This window comes from Rhamphochromis sp. 'chilingali' (assembly GCF_963969265.1).
Source record: "Rhamphochromis sp. 'chilingali' genome assembly, chromosome: 8".
Taxonomy (NCBI): Eukaryota; Metazoa; Chordata; class Actinopteri; order Cichliformes; family Cichlidae; genus Rhamphochromis; species Rhamphochromis sp. 'chilingali'.
Window position 1 is genome coordinate 24,983,559 of NC_137935.1, and position 16,493 is coordinate 25,000,051.

The 16,493-nt window shown below is 38.6% G+C and overlaps 2 protein-coding genes across 3 annotated transcripts; both read left to right on the forward strand.

Annotated features, from left to right (window-relative positions):
• Positions 1–1,901: 1,901 nt before the first annotated feature.
• Positions 1,902–9,282, forward strand: polr2i (RNA polymerase II subunit I). The gene is made up of 6 exons (XM_080888768.1): positions 1,902–2,072; positions 2,227–2,281; positions 5,701–5,774; positions 7,437–7,511; positions 8,673–8,724; positions 8,957–9,282. The coding sequence occupies exons 1-6, from the start codon at positions 2,011–2,013 to the stop codon at positions 9,017–9,019; spliced, it is 381 nt and encodes a 126-aa protein (XP_080744894.1). The 5' UTR covers positions 1,902–2,010; the 3' UTR covers positions 9,020–9,282.
• Positions 9,283–9,412: 130 nt separating this feature from the next.
• On the forward strand, positions 9,413–15,566 carry pglyrp5 (peptidoglycan recognition protein 5). 2 transcript variants are annotated; one of them, XR_013972415.1, is made up of 4 exons: positions 9,413–11,075; positions 11,161–11,279; positions 11,525–11,787; positions 14,161–15,566. XR_013972415.1 is itself a non-coding variant. In XM_080888769.1 (3 exons), exons 1-3 carry the CDS (start codon positions 11,041–11,043, stop codon positions 11,698–11,700), a joined length of 330 nt encoding a protein of 109 aa, XP_080744895.1. In that variant the 5' UTR covers positions 9,413–11,040; the 3' UTR covers positions 11,701–15,566. The 2 variants fall into 2 exon arrangements, 1 of the variants encoding a protein (XP_080744895.1); XM_080888769.1 differs by having other exon boundaries at positions 11,525–15,566.
• The last annotated feature ends 927 nt before the right edge of the window (positions 15,567–16,493 follow it).

A 16,493-nucleotide genomic window follows, 5' to 3' on the forward strand; every position in this document is an offset into this window, starting at 1 on the left:
CAAGTATTGCAAAACAGGCAGCACACTAGTAACATTAGTGTTTAATCCCCTTTGCAGCCTAAGTCAATAGGATAGATATGGGACGAGGAAGGAAAGGAGCCTGCGCAACATGAAAGGCATCCCTCTTCTCTAGAACCTGGATGAATTTTTAGTTTAAGAAATCAGGGAACTCCACCCGTGATGTAACAGCTGAGACTCCTCCGTAAGCAGGACAGTGCTTACCCTATTAACTCGAGTGTCAGTTATACCATCTCCGATTCATTTGTTTTAAAAATGGACACACCATGCTTTTCTTTATTTTATATCATATGTCTGTTACAGTGGTGGGTGCTCATATTGAACATGGCCAAGCTGGTTACAGCTAATGAAGTCAGCACTTGGCAAACATACACGAGCCAAAACTTAAGCTTAAGACTGCTCTAAACACTCACTTTTCTTTCTTTTTCTTTGGCTCTGTATGTCAAAGTGAAGGGACATCTTTAATATAATGGTCTCAAACTCATAGCATAGGAGCGTTTGCTTGCTTGCTTGCTTTGCTTAAATGTAAATCAGTTCTCTTTCCGAGCCTTAAAAAAAAAGATACAGTACTTTATAATTTCCAAGTCTGCTGTCAATTTGAATTAGGGTCTCATTGCTATGCTTGCAACAAAATGCACACAGATATTAAAATAATTTGATTAGGTTGTGCAAAATAAAATGTCTAAACGTTTTATGTGTTTTATATTTGCACAACTATATTTTTTTAAATGGAACATTTATTGAATCTTCTGACAATTTAAAAGTCCTATTTGCTACGTCCGGCATTTTTTAAGCAATTTATAGCTTAAAATGTATTATGCAATTTATCTGTGCTTACAGGGGGAAAAGGTTACACTGATTATGTAAAAGTCTAAAAAACACATTTAAAAACTTTTTAAAAAACTGTATGTATCAAATATGTTACACGAGGCAATAATGGGTTAATAACATTGTAATAATAGCTCTGTTTTCTTCAAGTGTCCAACAAGACATGGCAGTGCTAATTGGCTGCGCACAATATCAGGGCCATCTGTGTGCCTGACGATAATGACTGACTTAACCAAGGTTAATTCGGATTAGTGACATTAGTGTCAAAATGTCAATTAGATTTTGACTGGGTTTGTCTGTATATTACACGGAGCTAGTACCACACAGATGAGGACCAAAATAACATGAAGACCAGTCATTTAAGCCAATGCAACATGAATCTTGAAGGTTTGAATAGGATTGGTTATGAACAATATGGAGTTTGGGTTTTCTGTGTTTTTATGATGACTGGTCTGTGTGAAAGCTGTTCTTACCACAGGCTGTTTAAAGAGATAGATGTAGTGACTATGAGTTTACGCACTCAATTTGTGGGTTGCTATTTAAAAACTTCGAGTCTAGCATCATTGTCGTCAACTTTTTGTCATTGCTTTGCTTTGTTTCTTAGACACTAGTTACCAAATTTGGAGGAGAGGGTGGAATTGCTTGGTGACAACACACACTTGCACAAAACAAAACAAAAACCTTAGAGCAATTCTTTTTTTTCTTTTTTTAGTTCAGTTCAACTTTCTTTATATACTGCAGCACCAAATCACAACAACATTCACCCCGAGGTGCTTTATATTGTAAGGTAAATACACTACGGTAATGCAACAATAACCAGAAGAAGTGAAAATGTGTGATGTTTTTAAAATAAGTCTACTGGGTTCACTCATCTAACCTAGACACATGCAAAATTAAGTAAGCAATTTAAACCCTTCGCTTGTACATGCATTGCTTCACTTCTGTGCATCTTTTGACTAATACAACAGGTCTGCAAATGTGTATCAGTGCCTATTCTGTCCTCCAGCCATTTGTAGGCGCTATTTGGAAAAAAAGGCAGAGCCAAAATCGTTTACGCATGCGCATATGGTCTGTTTTTAAACTTGAGGAGTGAGGCGGTAGACATTAACAACATTTGAAATTAATTGAGTTCATTACTTTTGTCCACAATAAATCGTTTCTCTGATGGATTTAGACGGTGGGACGTACGAGCCGGGATTTGTTGGCATACGGTTTTGTCAAGAATGGTGAGCGTTTGTCTGTTTTAGAGGACGTATACGTTGACGTAGCCGGCTAGCTAAGATAAGCTAGACGCACATTAACATAATATTGTATGAACTGAAGGAATACGTACGCATAATTGAAATGAAAACCCATTAACCACTTGGCTTTGTCTTCCAGTAACAACATGTTGTATCCTAAAGAAGACAAGGAGAACCGCATCCTGCTGTATGCCGTAAGTTTGTGCTCCTCACGTGTGTGTTAACCAATAAGTATTAGTGCTACTTTCTTTTAAGTTAGCTAATCCACGATACAGCAACACTCTTCTAACAGTCCGGATTATAAAACGAATGGTTAAAATTACAGCTTTAGTTTTAATTTTTCTTAGTTTGCTTATTTTACACCCCTTATGTTACAATCGGTGAATACAATCAGAGTTTATAGCACATTAAAAACTAGTTGACCAAAGTGCTGTAGACGCTATACAATGAATATGTGTGTGTGTGTGTGTGTGTGTGTGTGTGTGTGTGTGTGTGTATATATATAAGAACTGAATAGCTGAATCCTTTGATTTTGGGACAAGGTTAACAAGCATCACTCACTTAGAGATGAAAGGGAAAGGAACCTTTCTGTCATGGTCAATAGTAGTGAGTGGAAAGATGTATGAAAATATGCTTTATCAGTTTGTTTGTAATCATCCCAAACCAATGCAATTACAGATTTTACACAGAATAATCTCAACCATGGACATAGTTTCAACCCCAGTCTTTTGCTTGAAATGCAAGGCAGAAATTAGTACCCTAACTCATTGTGTTTGGTGTTGTCATAAGCTGCAGACGTACTGGTCTAGTGTATGATTAGAAGTGAAAAATACATCGAGGCTGAAAACAGAACATCTTATGTTCATATCACGTTCAAAAGTCCAATGCTTTGTAAAACTTTGGAACCCTGTTTGATCTACTTGAAAACTGATGTCTACGATCTTGGTGTTGGGATTTTTTTTCTAAAGGTTGTGATAATGCTGGGCTGATTATTGCATATTATTGTTGCAGTTGCTGGTGTTTTATGTGAGACTAAACTAAATTAAATAATTTGATATATTACAAAATATAAGAAATAGCTCTAATATATACAAATAGCTTAATTATAAAAATCCAGAATATTACAGAATACAGAATTACCGAATTTTTAAATGCTGCAAAACAGCTGTAAAACTTTATTATTTTCACTGTAGAGGATGTAACTATTGCACGGTGTACTGTACATTAGTTGGAGGAGTTGTACAGGCAGGAGTGATTTCCTCTAGGACTGGGTATCATCACTGATTTCTAGAATCGATTCGATTCCGATTCACAAGGTCCCAATTCGATTCCATTTGATTCGATTCAATTTAAATCTGGGAAATTTTGCCTCAGACAGTCAGAAATATTATAATTCAGATCAGTACATTTACATATTTTTGTATCTATAAAAAGGAAACTGACACTCGCAAGACTTTATCAAAGGTGTGAGCATCACAGCAGATGCCTTTGTGTCAAAGTAACTGAGGATAAAACACAGAAAAACATGAGGGTGATTTTCCTGGCCTGGGATTTTATAAAAATATTCTGCAGTAGATCAAAAACGAAAGAAAACCATTAATCAACTTATGAACATTACCTCTGAAGTTACAGCGGTTTTATTACAGACACAGCTAAACGTTTTGCATTTTGCATAATTTTAAAAAGTTTACATTTGTTCAGAAGCCTATTGAACAGCAGAAATTAGGTTTTCTTTTCGGAAGTAAGTAAAAGGGAAAAAAACAGTGGCCGACAGCGCTGTAAACAACGGTAGACTTGTGCGTAGCAAGCAAGCGAATAACGCAGAAAACAGATTTTTAGACGGGAAACTGTTCTTGAAGTACGGAGAGAAAGCGAGAGAGAGAGAGCTGTGCATGAAGTGTGGTGGAAGCAAAAACGGCAAAAGTCAGAGGGAATTCATGACGATGTTTTTGTGAAGCGTAGTTTGGATCTTCCTTTGCTGCTGGTTCAGTCAATATTGTTTGGAGAGAGATAAAACTAACAGCTTTAGAATCAGCGCAAAAAGGGCGTAAACACAAAGCGCGGACCCGCCGAAACATCAGAATCAGCGAGCTGTCGGCTTTCAGCTCGTGTCCGTGCCGTCGGGTGAGAAAGGCGACATCTCACTGATTCTGATCCGTCGGCGGGTCCGCGCTTTGTGTTTACATCTTTGTGCAGAATCCGTGTTCCTGCTCTCAGTTACTGTTTTAGCTGTTTGGTGGTTGTTGAAATTTAGTGAGGTTTAACCTGAGATTCTGGTGTTTCGGGCAAAATAAATTAATATTAAAAAAATCGGTTCAGGATTTTAATGAATCGATATCACGTTATCCAAGCTAGAATCGATTTTAATCGATAAATCGATTATCAAAACCCACCCCTAATTTCCTCTGTTGTTCAGTGGTGCATTTGGGTAATCTCAGTCTCTAACTAAACATTCTCCTGTTACTGGCCATGTCATGGAGTGGGTGCCAGGTATTGTTCAGCACTGGGAAACAGTAAATATAATTGGGTTGAAACAAAACAAAACAAAAAAACAACGTCATGTGGAGGGAGGTACGCCTTCACCTTACCAAGGAGCCCTCATTGAAAAAGGCTTGTCTTAACAGCAGATCTAAAAGCACAGTCAAATATCACACCAAGATTCCTTGCAACCAGGTGATAGTAAAAAGCTCAAAGACTGATGGAGCTCTCCTTTCCATCTTAATGATTGGGATGCCCAAAAAAAAAAATTAATTAATTCTGGTTCGTTTTTGTTTTTTGACAAGTTTATCTCCATCTATGATTGAACATCACTTAGACAGTACTACCAGAGCCTGAATACAAGCTAATTATCTGCAAAGCAATGAAAGTCGATGCTGTACTTTTTAAAAATGGGTTCCAAAAAGAGAAATATATAATGAAATGGGACCTAATACAGAACCTTAAGGTACCCCAAGTGGTTACATAGATGATAAATACTAACCTAAGTGGACAGAGAAACTCCGGACTGACAAATAGTTATTTAAGACAGCGGTCACCAACCTTTTCTGCACCACGGACCGGTTTAATATCAGACAATATTTTCACAGATCGGCCTTTAAGGTGTTGCGGATAAATACAACAAATAAAATGACACAAAAGCTGGGTTATTTTGTAAATATAATAATTAAATGAGGATTTACTGTGTAATTGTGTAACTTCATTAGCAGCGTCCTCCTGAAATGGGCCAACAACATTGAGAGTGACGTCCTCCTCTCTGCCCCTTAATGCTCTCTGTTCGCTATGGTAACGTGTAAATATTGCTTTCAAAATAAGACACACAACTACAACACGGGAAAAGATCTGGGGAAACCAAGTTAACGATAAAAATCCTGAAAACTCTAAATTTCACACCCGAGCCTCAACTCTCGCGGCCCGATAATAAACGACTCCAAACGACCTCTGATTTAAGACATACATTTTATTGTAATGTATTGTATAAAACGTTGTAAAACCATATGTAATGGAAGAGTTTAAAGGAAGATTGTTGTGATACAAGAAGAGTACCACAATAAGTCTGTAATTATTGTACTGAATGTCCTGCTCTTTAACAAAAAAATATCTTGATCTCAAACAGTGCAGGAACTGTGACTACCAACAAGAGGCAGACAACAGCTGTATCTACGTCAATAAAATCACCCATGAGGTTGAGTAAGTAACCACAATACAACATAAATTAGCAAATGTTTTATTTCCTCAATTTGAATAATTCGTCATTTTCCATTGCAGACTGAGTCACACATTAAAGTGGGCGATAACTTCCTATTCAATCACTGCAGCACTTCTGAATGCAACCAAAACTGTTATGACATCTAGGGTTAAATGCGCTGTGTAGACCCATTCAGCCACACAGATTTGATTGATTTCTCCAAATATGTACAAAAGATTTTCTGTGTACAATTTCAGACAGTACAAAGCAGTGTTTTTATGTGTACTCACACATACTGAATGGTAGTGGTGCAACGGATCACGGTTGATCCGAAATCCGAACCAATCCCACTCCACGGTTCGGTACGCACGTGATCCGAAGATTCGAAAAAGAAAAAAAAAAGTATGTGTATGGTGCGCATGGTCAGTCTGTCAAGCGGTAGTTATGGCCAGGGCTAGCGGTCCAAGTAGCAGAGCAGAGGAGTTTGTGGCATTTAAGCAGCCCTTTGCTGCCCAGTCCGACCGGGCTAAAGCTATTACTAACGCTAATGGGGTTTTTAGCTGCAGACGGGAGGCCGTCGTCTGTTGTGCAAAACAAGGGGTTTAAACTGTGATGAACGTGCTTGAGCCACGCTATGATATCTCGTTGCGCGTCCACTTCAGTGACAAGATCGTTCCAAGCATGTATGAGCAGGAGAAGTTTAAAGTTATGGCTGAACTGTCCCAGGCATCTTCTGTTGCTCAAACTACAAATGGGTGGAGCTCCAGGGCAACGGAAAGTCACGTGACCGTGACCGCTCGTTATCACAGCGGAGTGGTAGATACAAAGCCTTGTACTGCCCTATAGATTACATTAGATTAGATGAAACTTTATTTATCCCTCGGATGGGTTCCTCCGGGAAATTCAGTTTCCAGTAGCACAGCACCAACAGAAGTTGCAGAATGTGAGCAGAAATATACCATATATACACATTTATAAATACAGAGAATACAAAAGGGATAAATAGGAATTAGAATACAAGGGAACGGCACATTTTAAGTATTGTGAGTCTATTACACTGTTGGATATTAACAAAAACTATTGCACGGTGAAAAGGCACTACAGCTACTTGTTCCCCCCTCCTCTGTCCCCATTTCCCCTCCAGCGAGGAGTTAAACAGTTTGTTGGCGTGTGGGACAAAGGACTTTTTAAGTCTGCTGGTCCTTGACTTTGGGAGAAGCAACCTGTTACTGAACAGACTCCTCTGGTTGTTTATGGCTGTGTGCAGAGGATGCAGAGGCTGCCCAGCATGGTCCATAATGTCCATATTGCACCTTAATTTGTTTTTATATAAGTGCGTGGAATGAGTCTTCAGTTGAATGTTTTTTAATAGGGAAAATATACTTAAATAAGTAAACGGCGAGTAGAATTTTTGTCTTTTTTTTCTATTTTTGCTGATCCGAAAATTGATCCGATCCGTGACTTTAAAACCGTGATCCGATCCGAACCGTGAGATTTTTGATCCGTTGCGCCACTACTGAATGGCTAATCTTTAGGAAAAAACATTAGCATTTTTTGCATGTGGGCTTCCTTTTGTAGTGCGCACAGTACTAGAATTTTAGATTGCATTCATAGGTCATGTCAGTCGATGAGCTCTAAACCTCATGCTTTCATTTTTTTCCCAGTGAACTCACACAAATCATCGCTGATGTATCTCAGGACCCAACACTGCCAAGAACAGAAGACCACCCCTGCCCTAAGTAAGTTTTACCATACCTACTGACCTCCCTCAGCGCCCATGCTTCACCTCCTGTTGATGTTTTTAAGGGTATTTTGGGTCATTATCCTCTTCCGTTGTGAAGTGCTGTCCAATCAGTTTTTCAGGATTCAGCTGAATCCGAGCAGAGACTATAGCCTTGTTTGCTTAATCAATAAATTGCAGTGATCCAGTTCCACTAGCAGCTTTACATGCCCATGCCATAACACTGCCTCCACCATGTTTGACAAATAATGTGATATACTTCAGGTCATGAGCTACTACTTTTCTCTTCCCGTCATTCTGGTACAAATTCATTTTGGTTTCATGTGTCCAGATATTTTTTTCCCTGATGTGAGTGGGCTCTTTTAGAGCGTGTGGCAAAATCGAATCTGGCTTTTTGCTTTTTGAGTGTAATCAGACGTTTAGACCATTTTGTGGAACCTCTGTATTTACATTCATGATAATAATCTCATGATCTTCCACTTTAGTTCTGACTGTATAATTGACCACCTGGCTGCAAAAATGCTTATCCAATTTTGGAGTAATTATGTTTTGTTGTTGTTTGTGTTTTTTTTAAAGGTCTGTAATTCCTAAGTGCTTCTACTGCAAAATATTTATTAAAAGGCATCATGATTTGTAAAACGGCATTGTTACCCATACACTTTTTAAGTAGCAAGTGAAATGTGTAATTCTAAAAATAAGTGCAGAGTCAATAATTACTGACACAGCATACTTCCTTATTTAAGCAGCAGAGCGTTGTTTAATCTGCATGTCTTGAAACTGATTGGTGCACATAGTCATCAATCAGTGAGACTAACTGAGCGTATGGTCATGCAAAACGGATGGAGCGTAGATTACATCACTGGGGTCTCAGCGTAAAAGCATTATATTTAACCACATCCCTGCTCTCGTGTGTCTACATTTTATAATTACTTTATGTCTCCTTGAGGCACACTAACAACATATCAAGTAATTATTTAGACGGTCACCGTAGACAGAGGAAATCTGGATAAAGGTTCAGCCTGCCCTGAAATAAACTGTTGGTGGTCATTGTAGGTTTCCACAAGCCATTTCAACTTTAATGGACTGTGGAATGAGATGTTGTGGCTCTGATGGTGGTAACACTTTTATAACGTTTTTCTTTCACCGTTTCTCTTCTCAGATGTGGTCACAAGGAGGCGGTGTTCTTCCAGTCTCACAGTATGAAGGCTGAGGTAATTGCAACCTATGCGCTTTCTCTATATCTGCACAAGCTGATATATATATATATAAAAATAAAATATAAAAAAATCTTTCCCCATGTCAAAAATACAAAGCTAATACATTCTTCTTAGCCCCTGCTTTTCAGAAGGCACCACATTATTAATCCAGAATATATATTTGAGAGAGGTATTTATTAAAATCGTTTGTTTTGACTGACACATTTTTGTGTGTTTCCCCACACAGGATGCTATGCGACTGTACTACGTGTGCACGGCGCCTCACTGTGGACACCGGTGGACAGAGTGAAGCCTTCTGATAATAAAGAGGTCTAGCACTTGCTTCTATGCTGTTGCTGTCAGCACTCGTACAGTATCAATCTGGGTCTGTGTCTACAGTGAATGCATTTGGCTTTATAAAATAGCAGCATTGCTGACCCCTCTGTTATTGTTGTATGGACACTCATATCTGTCACCATGTTGTGAATATAATGTCATCAGTTTTGCTGTTGTGCTTTTTAGCGCTTGTCATTTTCAAATGTGTATTGTTAGATTAAAACATGTTTTCAAATATCTCTTGAGTCTTAATAATTGTGAAACTCTTCATGCACTCCATCTCTGAGTGACACCCTGGCTACATTTTGAGAATCTTTTGTATAATAATAGTTATTTCGTTACATAATTAAGGTTATATCAAGACTAAGTAACACATAAATGTAAAACCAGGATACAACAGTTAATATAAAAGAGTTATTAGAGTTTGTTTGTTTGTTTTTAATGAATTACTCCTGATTTGGTCTGAGTCACTCAATCAGTATTTCTGGGTTTTTTGAGAATAGCAAGAATCAGTGATCAGATAATGCTCCTAAATATTTTTAACTATAGGCCGGGAAACCTCGCCAACTCGCACACAAGTTCACCTTCAAATCAAACCAACTGACTTCCAAGTAGAGAAGTCGGTATAGATATTCACTTCCTGTTTCCAGCCTAGACTGTTAATGATTAGTGGGGGTTAAAACCATGAAACACAAGACTGGTTGTGTGTTTTCCTTTGAGTCACAACAGCTGAAAATTTAGACCACAAATCACATGTAACCAGTGCACATCCCCAATATTCACAAAATGTCTTGAGACTGTAGCTGACTCATTCGCTTAATGCTGAACATATTCGCAGCAGAGATGAGCCAAATAAATGTACAGTTGGCAACTTTAATAAGAATTTGATAATGTAATCTACACGTCTTGTTATTTGGTTACAAACTCCATGTGGTTTTACCCATTATGTTATATATGTGTGTGTGTGTGTGTGTGTGTCAAGTGTGTTCATCTTTGGTAGCGATGAAAACCTATGATTTCTGTCCACAGTCTTGTTGTTGACAGAAATCCTAGGTTTCTGTTGTTGTTTTAAAGTAATTAAAGATAAATGCTGTACAATCATTCCACCCTGGAAAAAGAACAGTCCAAAGAAGTCATTCAAATCCCCAAAATTCCCCTGAAATTCATGGCAAGTTTTGGATTTAGAGGGTAATTTGCAATGAGTGGATACAAACTTCAGACCCGAGCTGTAGCTACAGGTCTGCTCTCAGTCCAACTGGGAAATGCATCTAATACATTACATTAACAAGTAAACGGGAGTAATTTTTGATGAGTCAAGTCAGTTTCTTAAAGCACCAGTGACACTTCATGGACTTTCTCAGTTTTCAGACTACTCCTAAATTTGAAGATCATGACACGGCTTGTCTTTTTTCCTCCGTGCTACTGATTTTGTAATGTTAGTTAGTAGTTATGCGTGTGAAAAATCAGAGGTTTTCTCTAGCTGTGCAACATTCAGGAAATACTGTGTTGTACTTCCTTCTTTTTTAAGCACGTATATTCCAGACATCTTGTTGGGCAACTGTAAATTATTGCTCGGCTGGTAAAACTAGTGGGAAAATAACTCGTGCTCATTAAGTACATAATAGGTGTACTTCCCAAAACCACACCCCTTGAAACAGGCTCTTTGATAAAGGAGCTGCACTACTTGCCACGAGTTAGTCTGCTTTGTGGGACGCCATGGACCGACAAGGTATGGAAACAGACAGCTTTGCACTAAGGATGGTTTCTGGTTTACTAATTAGATTTTCTTTTATGAATGCTGAGTATCAATTTGATTGATTTCAATCTGTTTCAGTGAGCATTGTTTCAAGGCAAGAGTGGGGAGCAGCCGCTGCCAAACAAACCAAGGCTCTGAAAGGACCTGCCCGAAGAGTTGTTATCCACCACACTGCCTACCCAAGCTGCAAAGGCCTGGCTGAGTGCAAAGCCAGCCTTGTCAGTATTCAGAGATACCACATGAAAGACAGAAAGTTTGATGATATTGGATACAAGTGAGTTCCTCTGTTAGTGCACAAGAACTGTGTGCAAATGTTTGGTTTTGTTATCAAAGCTTACCTATACTTCTTCAATGTTTAGTTTTCTTGTTGCTGGAGATGGGACTGTGTTCGAGGGTCGTGGCTGGGGTGTGATGGGCGCACATGCCAAGGACCACAACAGTGACTCACTGGGAATTGCCTTCATGGGGAATTTCAACAGTAAGCACTCCTTATTTTGTGTGTATCATATACAAGAGCATGTTGTTCAGGGTGTAGACATAAAATGATGAGGCTGGGCCTGTGTGTGCAATACAAACGTTAATCTTTATTTAGTAACCGCACCTTGTATCATAGGAAAAGATCATAAAAGCAGGGTAATTTTAATACAACAAGCACACACACACATTGGATATTGCACATTATTCTCCATATAATGATAAAGCTACTTCTTGTTTTCATTGCAGATGAGACGCCGAGTGAAAAAGCAGTCGTTGCGGTGAAACAGCTGCTGCAGTCTGGAGTTTCCGCAGGATTTCTACAGCCTGGGTTTGACCTGTATGGACACAGAGATCTGGGAAACACAGAGTGTCCAGGAGAAAAGCTTTACGCCGCACTGCCACGACTGAGGAGCACGTCGTGAACCTCGCAGACGATTTGTCAGTGTTTTGAGGAGAAATTGCACCCCTTCCTTAAATTGCACACAGACCCCATGACCAGCTTCTGTGAAGTAAGCAAGGTGTTAGGAGGAAGAAGCTTTCTAGATCCGACACTAATGCTCAGGTTTCTTTTTTCCTCGTCACATTATATGCATATTATTTGCACATTATTATATTTTTTATTATCTGTTAGCAGGAAGAGTCTGTTTTCACAGCCTGTCAGAGCTTTCTTTTACAGCAGAGGGAGCCGTTGCATGGGATGAGAATAACGCAGGCTTTATCTGTTTAGAAGTGCAACTGGAAACTCAATGATTAATTGGTTAAGAATTGACAAAAAGTCTTATAATTTAAAAGCTATGATTCTTATAATTGCTGTGTGATGTCAACATATAGAAAGCACCGTAAAGATTTCAAATTGTGTCACATTTGTTGCATCTTCGAGATCAGCAGACTAAGCTGAAGATCAAAGTAAAAGAAAATTCTATATAGAGCTATTTAAAACTTAGTGCTGACAACATATAGGCATATAGGGAATAATATATGGGGATTCTAAGTTATTGTGGACCTCTGACCTCTTCTACAAGGTCAAATTTTTATAAAATGTCTTGTATCTTTAAAGTTGTACTTAAAATTCTGCTGCCTTTGTTTGTATCGGCAACAATCAGGAAATAACTCAGGTGTATGGGGATTCGAAATATCACATTATAGTTTGGCTTTTAAATTTCACATCCGCCTTTCTTTTATGCTGACCTCAGAAATGTGTTTTATATTTAAAGAGAGAATTGAGACAAAGACAATGAGCTTCCTAGTTAGTTAGAAATATATTGTAGTATCCTATTATATAATAAGTTATTCATGTCCCATTATTTACAAATCAGTACCTATTATTCATTATCTACTTCTCTAAAATGTAATGTAAATGTACAAAGTAAACATCTGTCAAATTTCTCTTAACTAATTTTTTCTTAAAGGACGTTTAAAAAGAACAAAGAAAATAAAAAGAATACAATAAAAACACAATATTGTTCCTTTAAAAGTTAAAAACACACAAACTGAGCTGTCTTGGCAGAGGTTTGCAGTCTCAGAGTGCTTCTTTTTATTACTCGATTCATTGTTTGTTTGATTTTTTTTTTACGTATGCGAGGAATTTTCTCTTTTTCTCTATCACAAACACCACACAGGGTGAAGGGGTTTTTTTTGTATGTAGTTAGAATAGTTAATGATAATGATATTATCACAATATCTGTAAGAAATTCCAAGAAGCTACTTGTCTAAGCTATCTTTTAGTTTGTTTATTGAGTGTTTTGTTTCGTTTTTGGCAAACAGATTAAAGTTAAAATAACAGTTGCAGAAGCCCATGAGACTGTAGCCATAACTGTGCAAAAAGAACAACTACACCTCAAGGTAATGTAAACTAAAGGTGAACAAGACCAAACATCTGCCACTCAGGTGAAATAATCACTTGCAAGAGGCAGAAAAAAGAACGTTTGTGTGCGAGACCACGGGCTCACAAAAATAGAATATGTGTATTATTAAAATAATAATAGAGTTTTTTATCACAGTTAGCTATGCTGGCATATCGCAGCAACACTTGTTAAACCGCAGAATAATTATTAAGTATATTATTGAACAACAAACAATCTTTACAAGTCCTGTTTTCTCATGCAAATGTCCTTCAAATATCTCTGCAAAAAACACTGTAAACAACACAAGATATGGAATCAAGGGCATTGTAAGTGCTGAAACAACAATGCATGCTTTCTGCAGTGCCAGAAACATTCCCAACAAGTGCTCACTTGTGCAGCACACAGATTATGGAGGAGGGCCCTATCAAACAGGCTAAATGGCAAAGGTATTAGACTGTATGACTAATCCTTGTCTTCATGACTAATATATAGTAGACTTTATTGTTGTCAATGATCAGTGTAACTGAACAAGATGCTAGGGCACAGCTACAGTGAAAGTTCAATGTGTTCAGACAGGGAAGGGAAGTGCTGTGTAAGTTCTAATAGATTCATCAAATTAAATGGATTTCTTTCTTCTGTGAGAAGATGTTACAGGAAAAATGATTCTATGTTTCTTTACCTTCTTTTAAATGTACAAAGATGCCTTTTGTCTGCCCTCTGCCTATGGTTAGATTAGTTTAGAATTATCTTTTTAGACTTTCCCAGCAAACACATCTTGTTTCTGGGACATATTGTTTTAGATTGTTTTATCTTCCCTAGCTCTCTGCTGACGAGACTAGCACCATATATGGAGTTGTTTTATTTTATCTGTTTATTATTTGTTATCCTGTTCTCACTGTCTCTGTGCTCTGTGCCTATAAAAATTACCAAGCCACTGTGCATGGGGTGAGTTGTTCTTAGCAGCTCACCCGTGTACACGTTTGATAAAGAAAGTAACTTTGTCTCATTGTGTCTTTATTTCTCCTGGGTCTTTTACAGAGTTTTCCCCCAACATTTCTTGGTCCTTCGGAGCCGGAGCGCCTCCATCGTGTCCCATCTCCGTGACCAGTCCACGTTGTTCGTCTGTCGACAGCCCACACACTAGGTGTGTGGTCAAAGACCAAGGGCGTTAAATTCGAGTCTTGGCCAACGTTCTAGAAAGCGACCCACGGTGGTGGGGCCCGATCGAGGTGGACCAGACCCGGCGACACTGACCAGGTAGATACAGACACACTGACACAATCTTGCGTAAAAACGTATTTTAAATTCAGGGAATTTAAAATAGCGAAAGTAGCTCGTCGCGACTGGAAGCTCCCCACCTCTGTGGGTTTAAAGTAGCTCGTCGGCTGGTAGCTTGGAGCTCGTCGACTGGAAGCTCCCCACTTCTGTGGGTTAGGTTTGGAGCTCTGGGTAGCTCCCCCAGCTGGGTCTAGGGAATAAGTAGCTCGTCTACAGAAAGACTGGCAGCTCCCCTTATGATAAGGGTTCCGATCGCGCGAATAAGTGTGAATGTGAATGTATGTGTGTGTATTGTTTTAATTAACGGAGCAAGCTGAATTTTCACGGTCCAATAACAGACTGAGCTGCTCCTCCTGTGTTTTTTCTTTTACTGCTGTTCACTGACGTGCTGGTGAGTTGAGAGAACGGTCGAGTTCCGTCTCGTAAAGTTCACACCGCTTTTGGAAATAGTCCGAAAGTAGAAGGGCGTGTGAGCAACCACTCTCGTCTCTAATACCAGCGAAGGTGATAGCAGCTGTATTGTGTATATATTACTTAAACAAAAATAAGTAAATACATAAATAAGATGGGTAATCAAGCAAGTGAAATTAAAACTCATTCCTGCTGACGAGCAGTGGTGAGAAAAGAAAAGTCCAGACGCCGGACAAAAACAGAGAGAGATTTAAGAAAACAAAATATAAACAGTCAGAAGAACAGAATCCAACTGCCAGTTTAGTAAAACCAGAAGACGAGACACTGTGCAGTGTCCACAATCCTTTTAGTAAACCATCACTCATTCCTGCAGCCGCATGTGCAGCAACACCCATATCAGGAAGAACATAATAATCCCTTATTAAGTGAAAACTAGAGATCAAAGTAGTTTGAGTTAGTTTAAAAGGGTTGAAAACAGACCCCACTGAGTAGATATAAATATAAAAAGTACGAAATAAAGATAAACAAAGGGAAAATTACAGTAGAAATTATCTTTAGAGTATTTGAAATTAATAATAGCAAGGATAACAACCTGTAAAGTGATATTATCAATGAAACACAGTTGGCATGATGACCATGCCCACAATGTATAAAATGAATATAAAGCAAATAATTCACACGAAAATATTTTAATAACATAAATAAAGTATATTAAGACTGTGTCATTGTTCAGCCAAGGACAGTGTGTGAAAAGGTAACTGTCTCCATCCTGGGAAAAGGATGATTCTGCAGGTCATCTGAAGCCCTTGATGGATACAAAATAAAATATAAACTAGAAAAATTTGCATTTCCTGCGAAAATGCTGTGTGGATGCCTTAACGCTGAAGATGTCTGCTGAAAAAAGCTGAAAAAGTTGAAAAACAAAACAAAAAACATTGCCCTGAGCAGGATTTGAACCTGGCCCTTCTGGTCTAAAGGCAGCGATTCGCCTCACTGCACCAAACTCATTCACACAAAGAACAGGTGGAGAGAGTGACAATTGTGGTGAAATTAGCAGAAGCTGCTTAGAATTGTGCTGATAAGAGGTGAAAAAGCTAAACATTTGGCAGAAAAGAGGTGAATCAGAAGAATTTCTGCTGAAAAGAGGCAAAGAAGCAAAAAGATGAGCTGAAAAGAGGTGTAGAAGCAGAAGTGCTTGCTGAAGATGGCTGTATGTGTAATGACACACTGGAGAGCAGTGACACACAACTGTCACAGGTAGGATTCAAACCTCTGCCACCGGGTCTCACGGCAGATGCCCTACCCGCTGAGCCAAATGAGTTCTGGTCACAAGCAAAGATATGATGAGAGGGACAATGTGCACTGTGGAGCAGAAGCTCAAATTAGCAGAAAAGAGGTGAAGAGGAAGAACTTTGTTGTGAAATGAGGTAAAGAAACTGAAATTTGTGCTTAAAACAAGTGAAAAAGCTGAACTCTGAAATCCTGCTAAAACAGCAGAAGAGGCTGATATTTTTCAGCTACTCATTGAGCCAAACTGGTTCTCACGTAACTGAAAAAAGGTGGAAAAGCTTACAATTCTAATGAAAACAGCAGAAGAGGCTGAGATTTGTGCTGATAAGAGGTGAAAATGCTGAACGAATCAGAGGTACTGCTTCTGTCTGCTTCATCAGGCTGTGTACTTG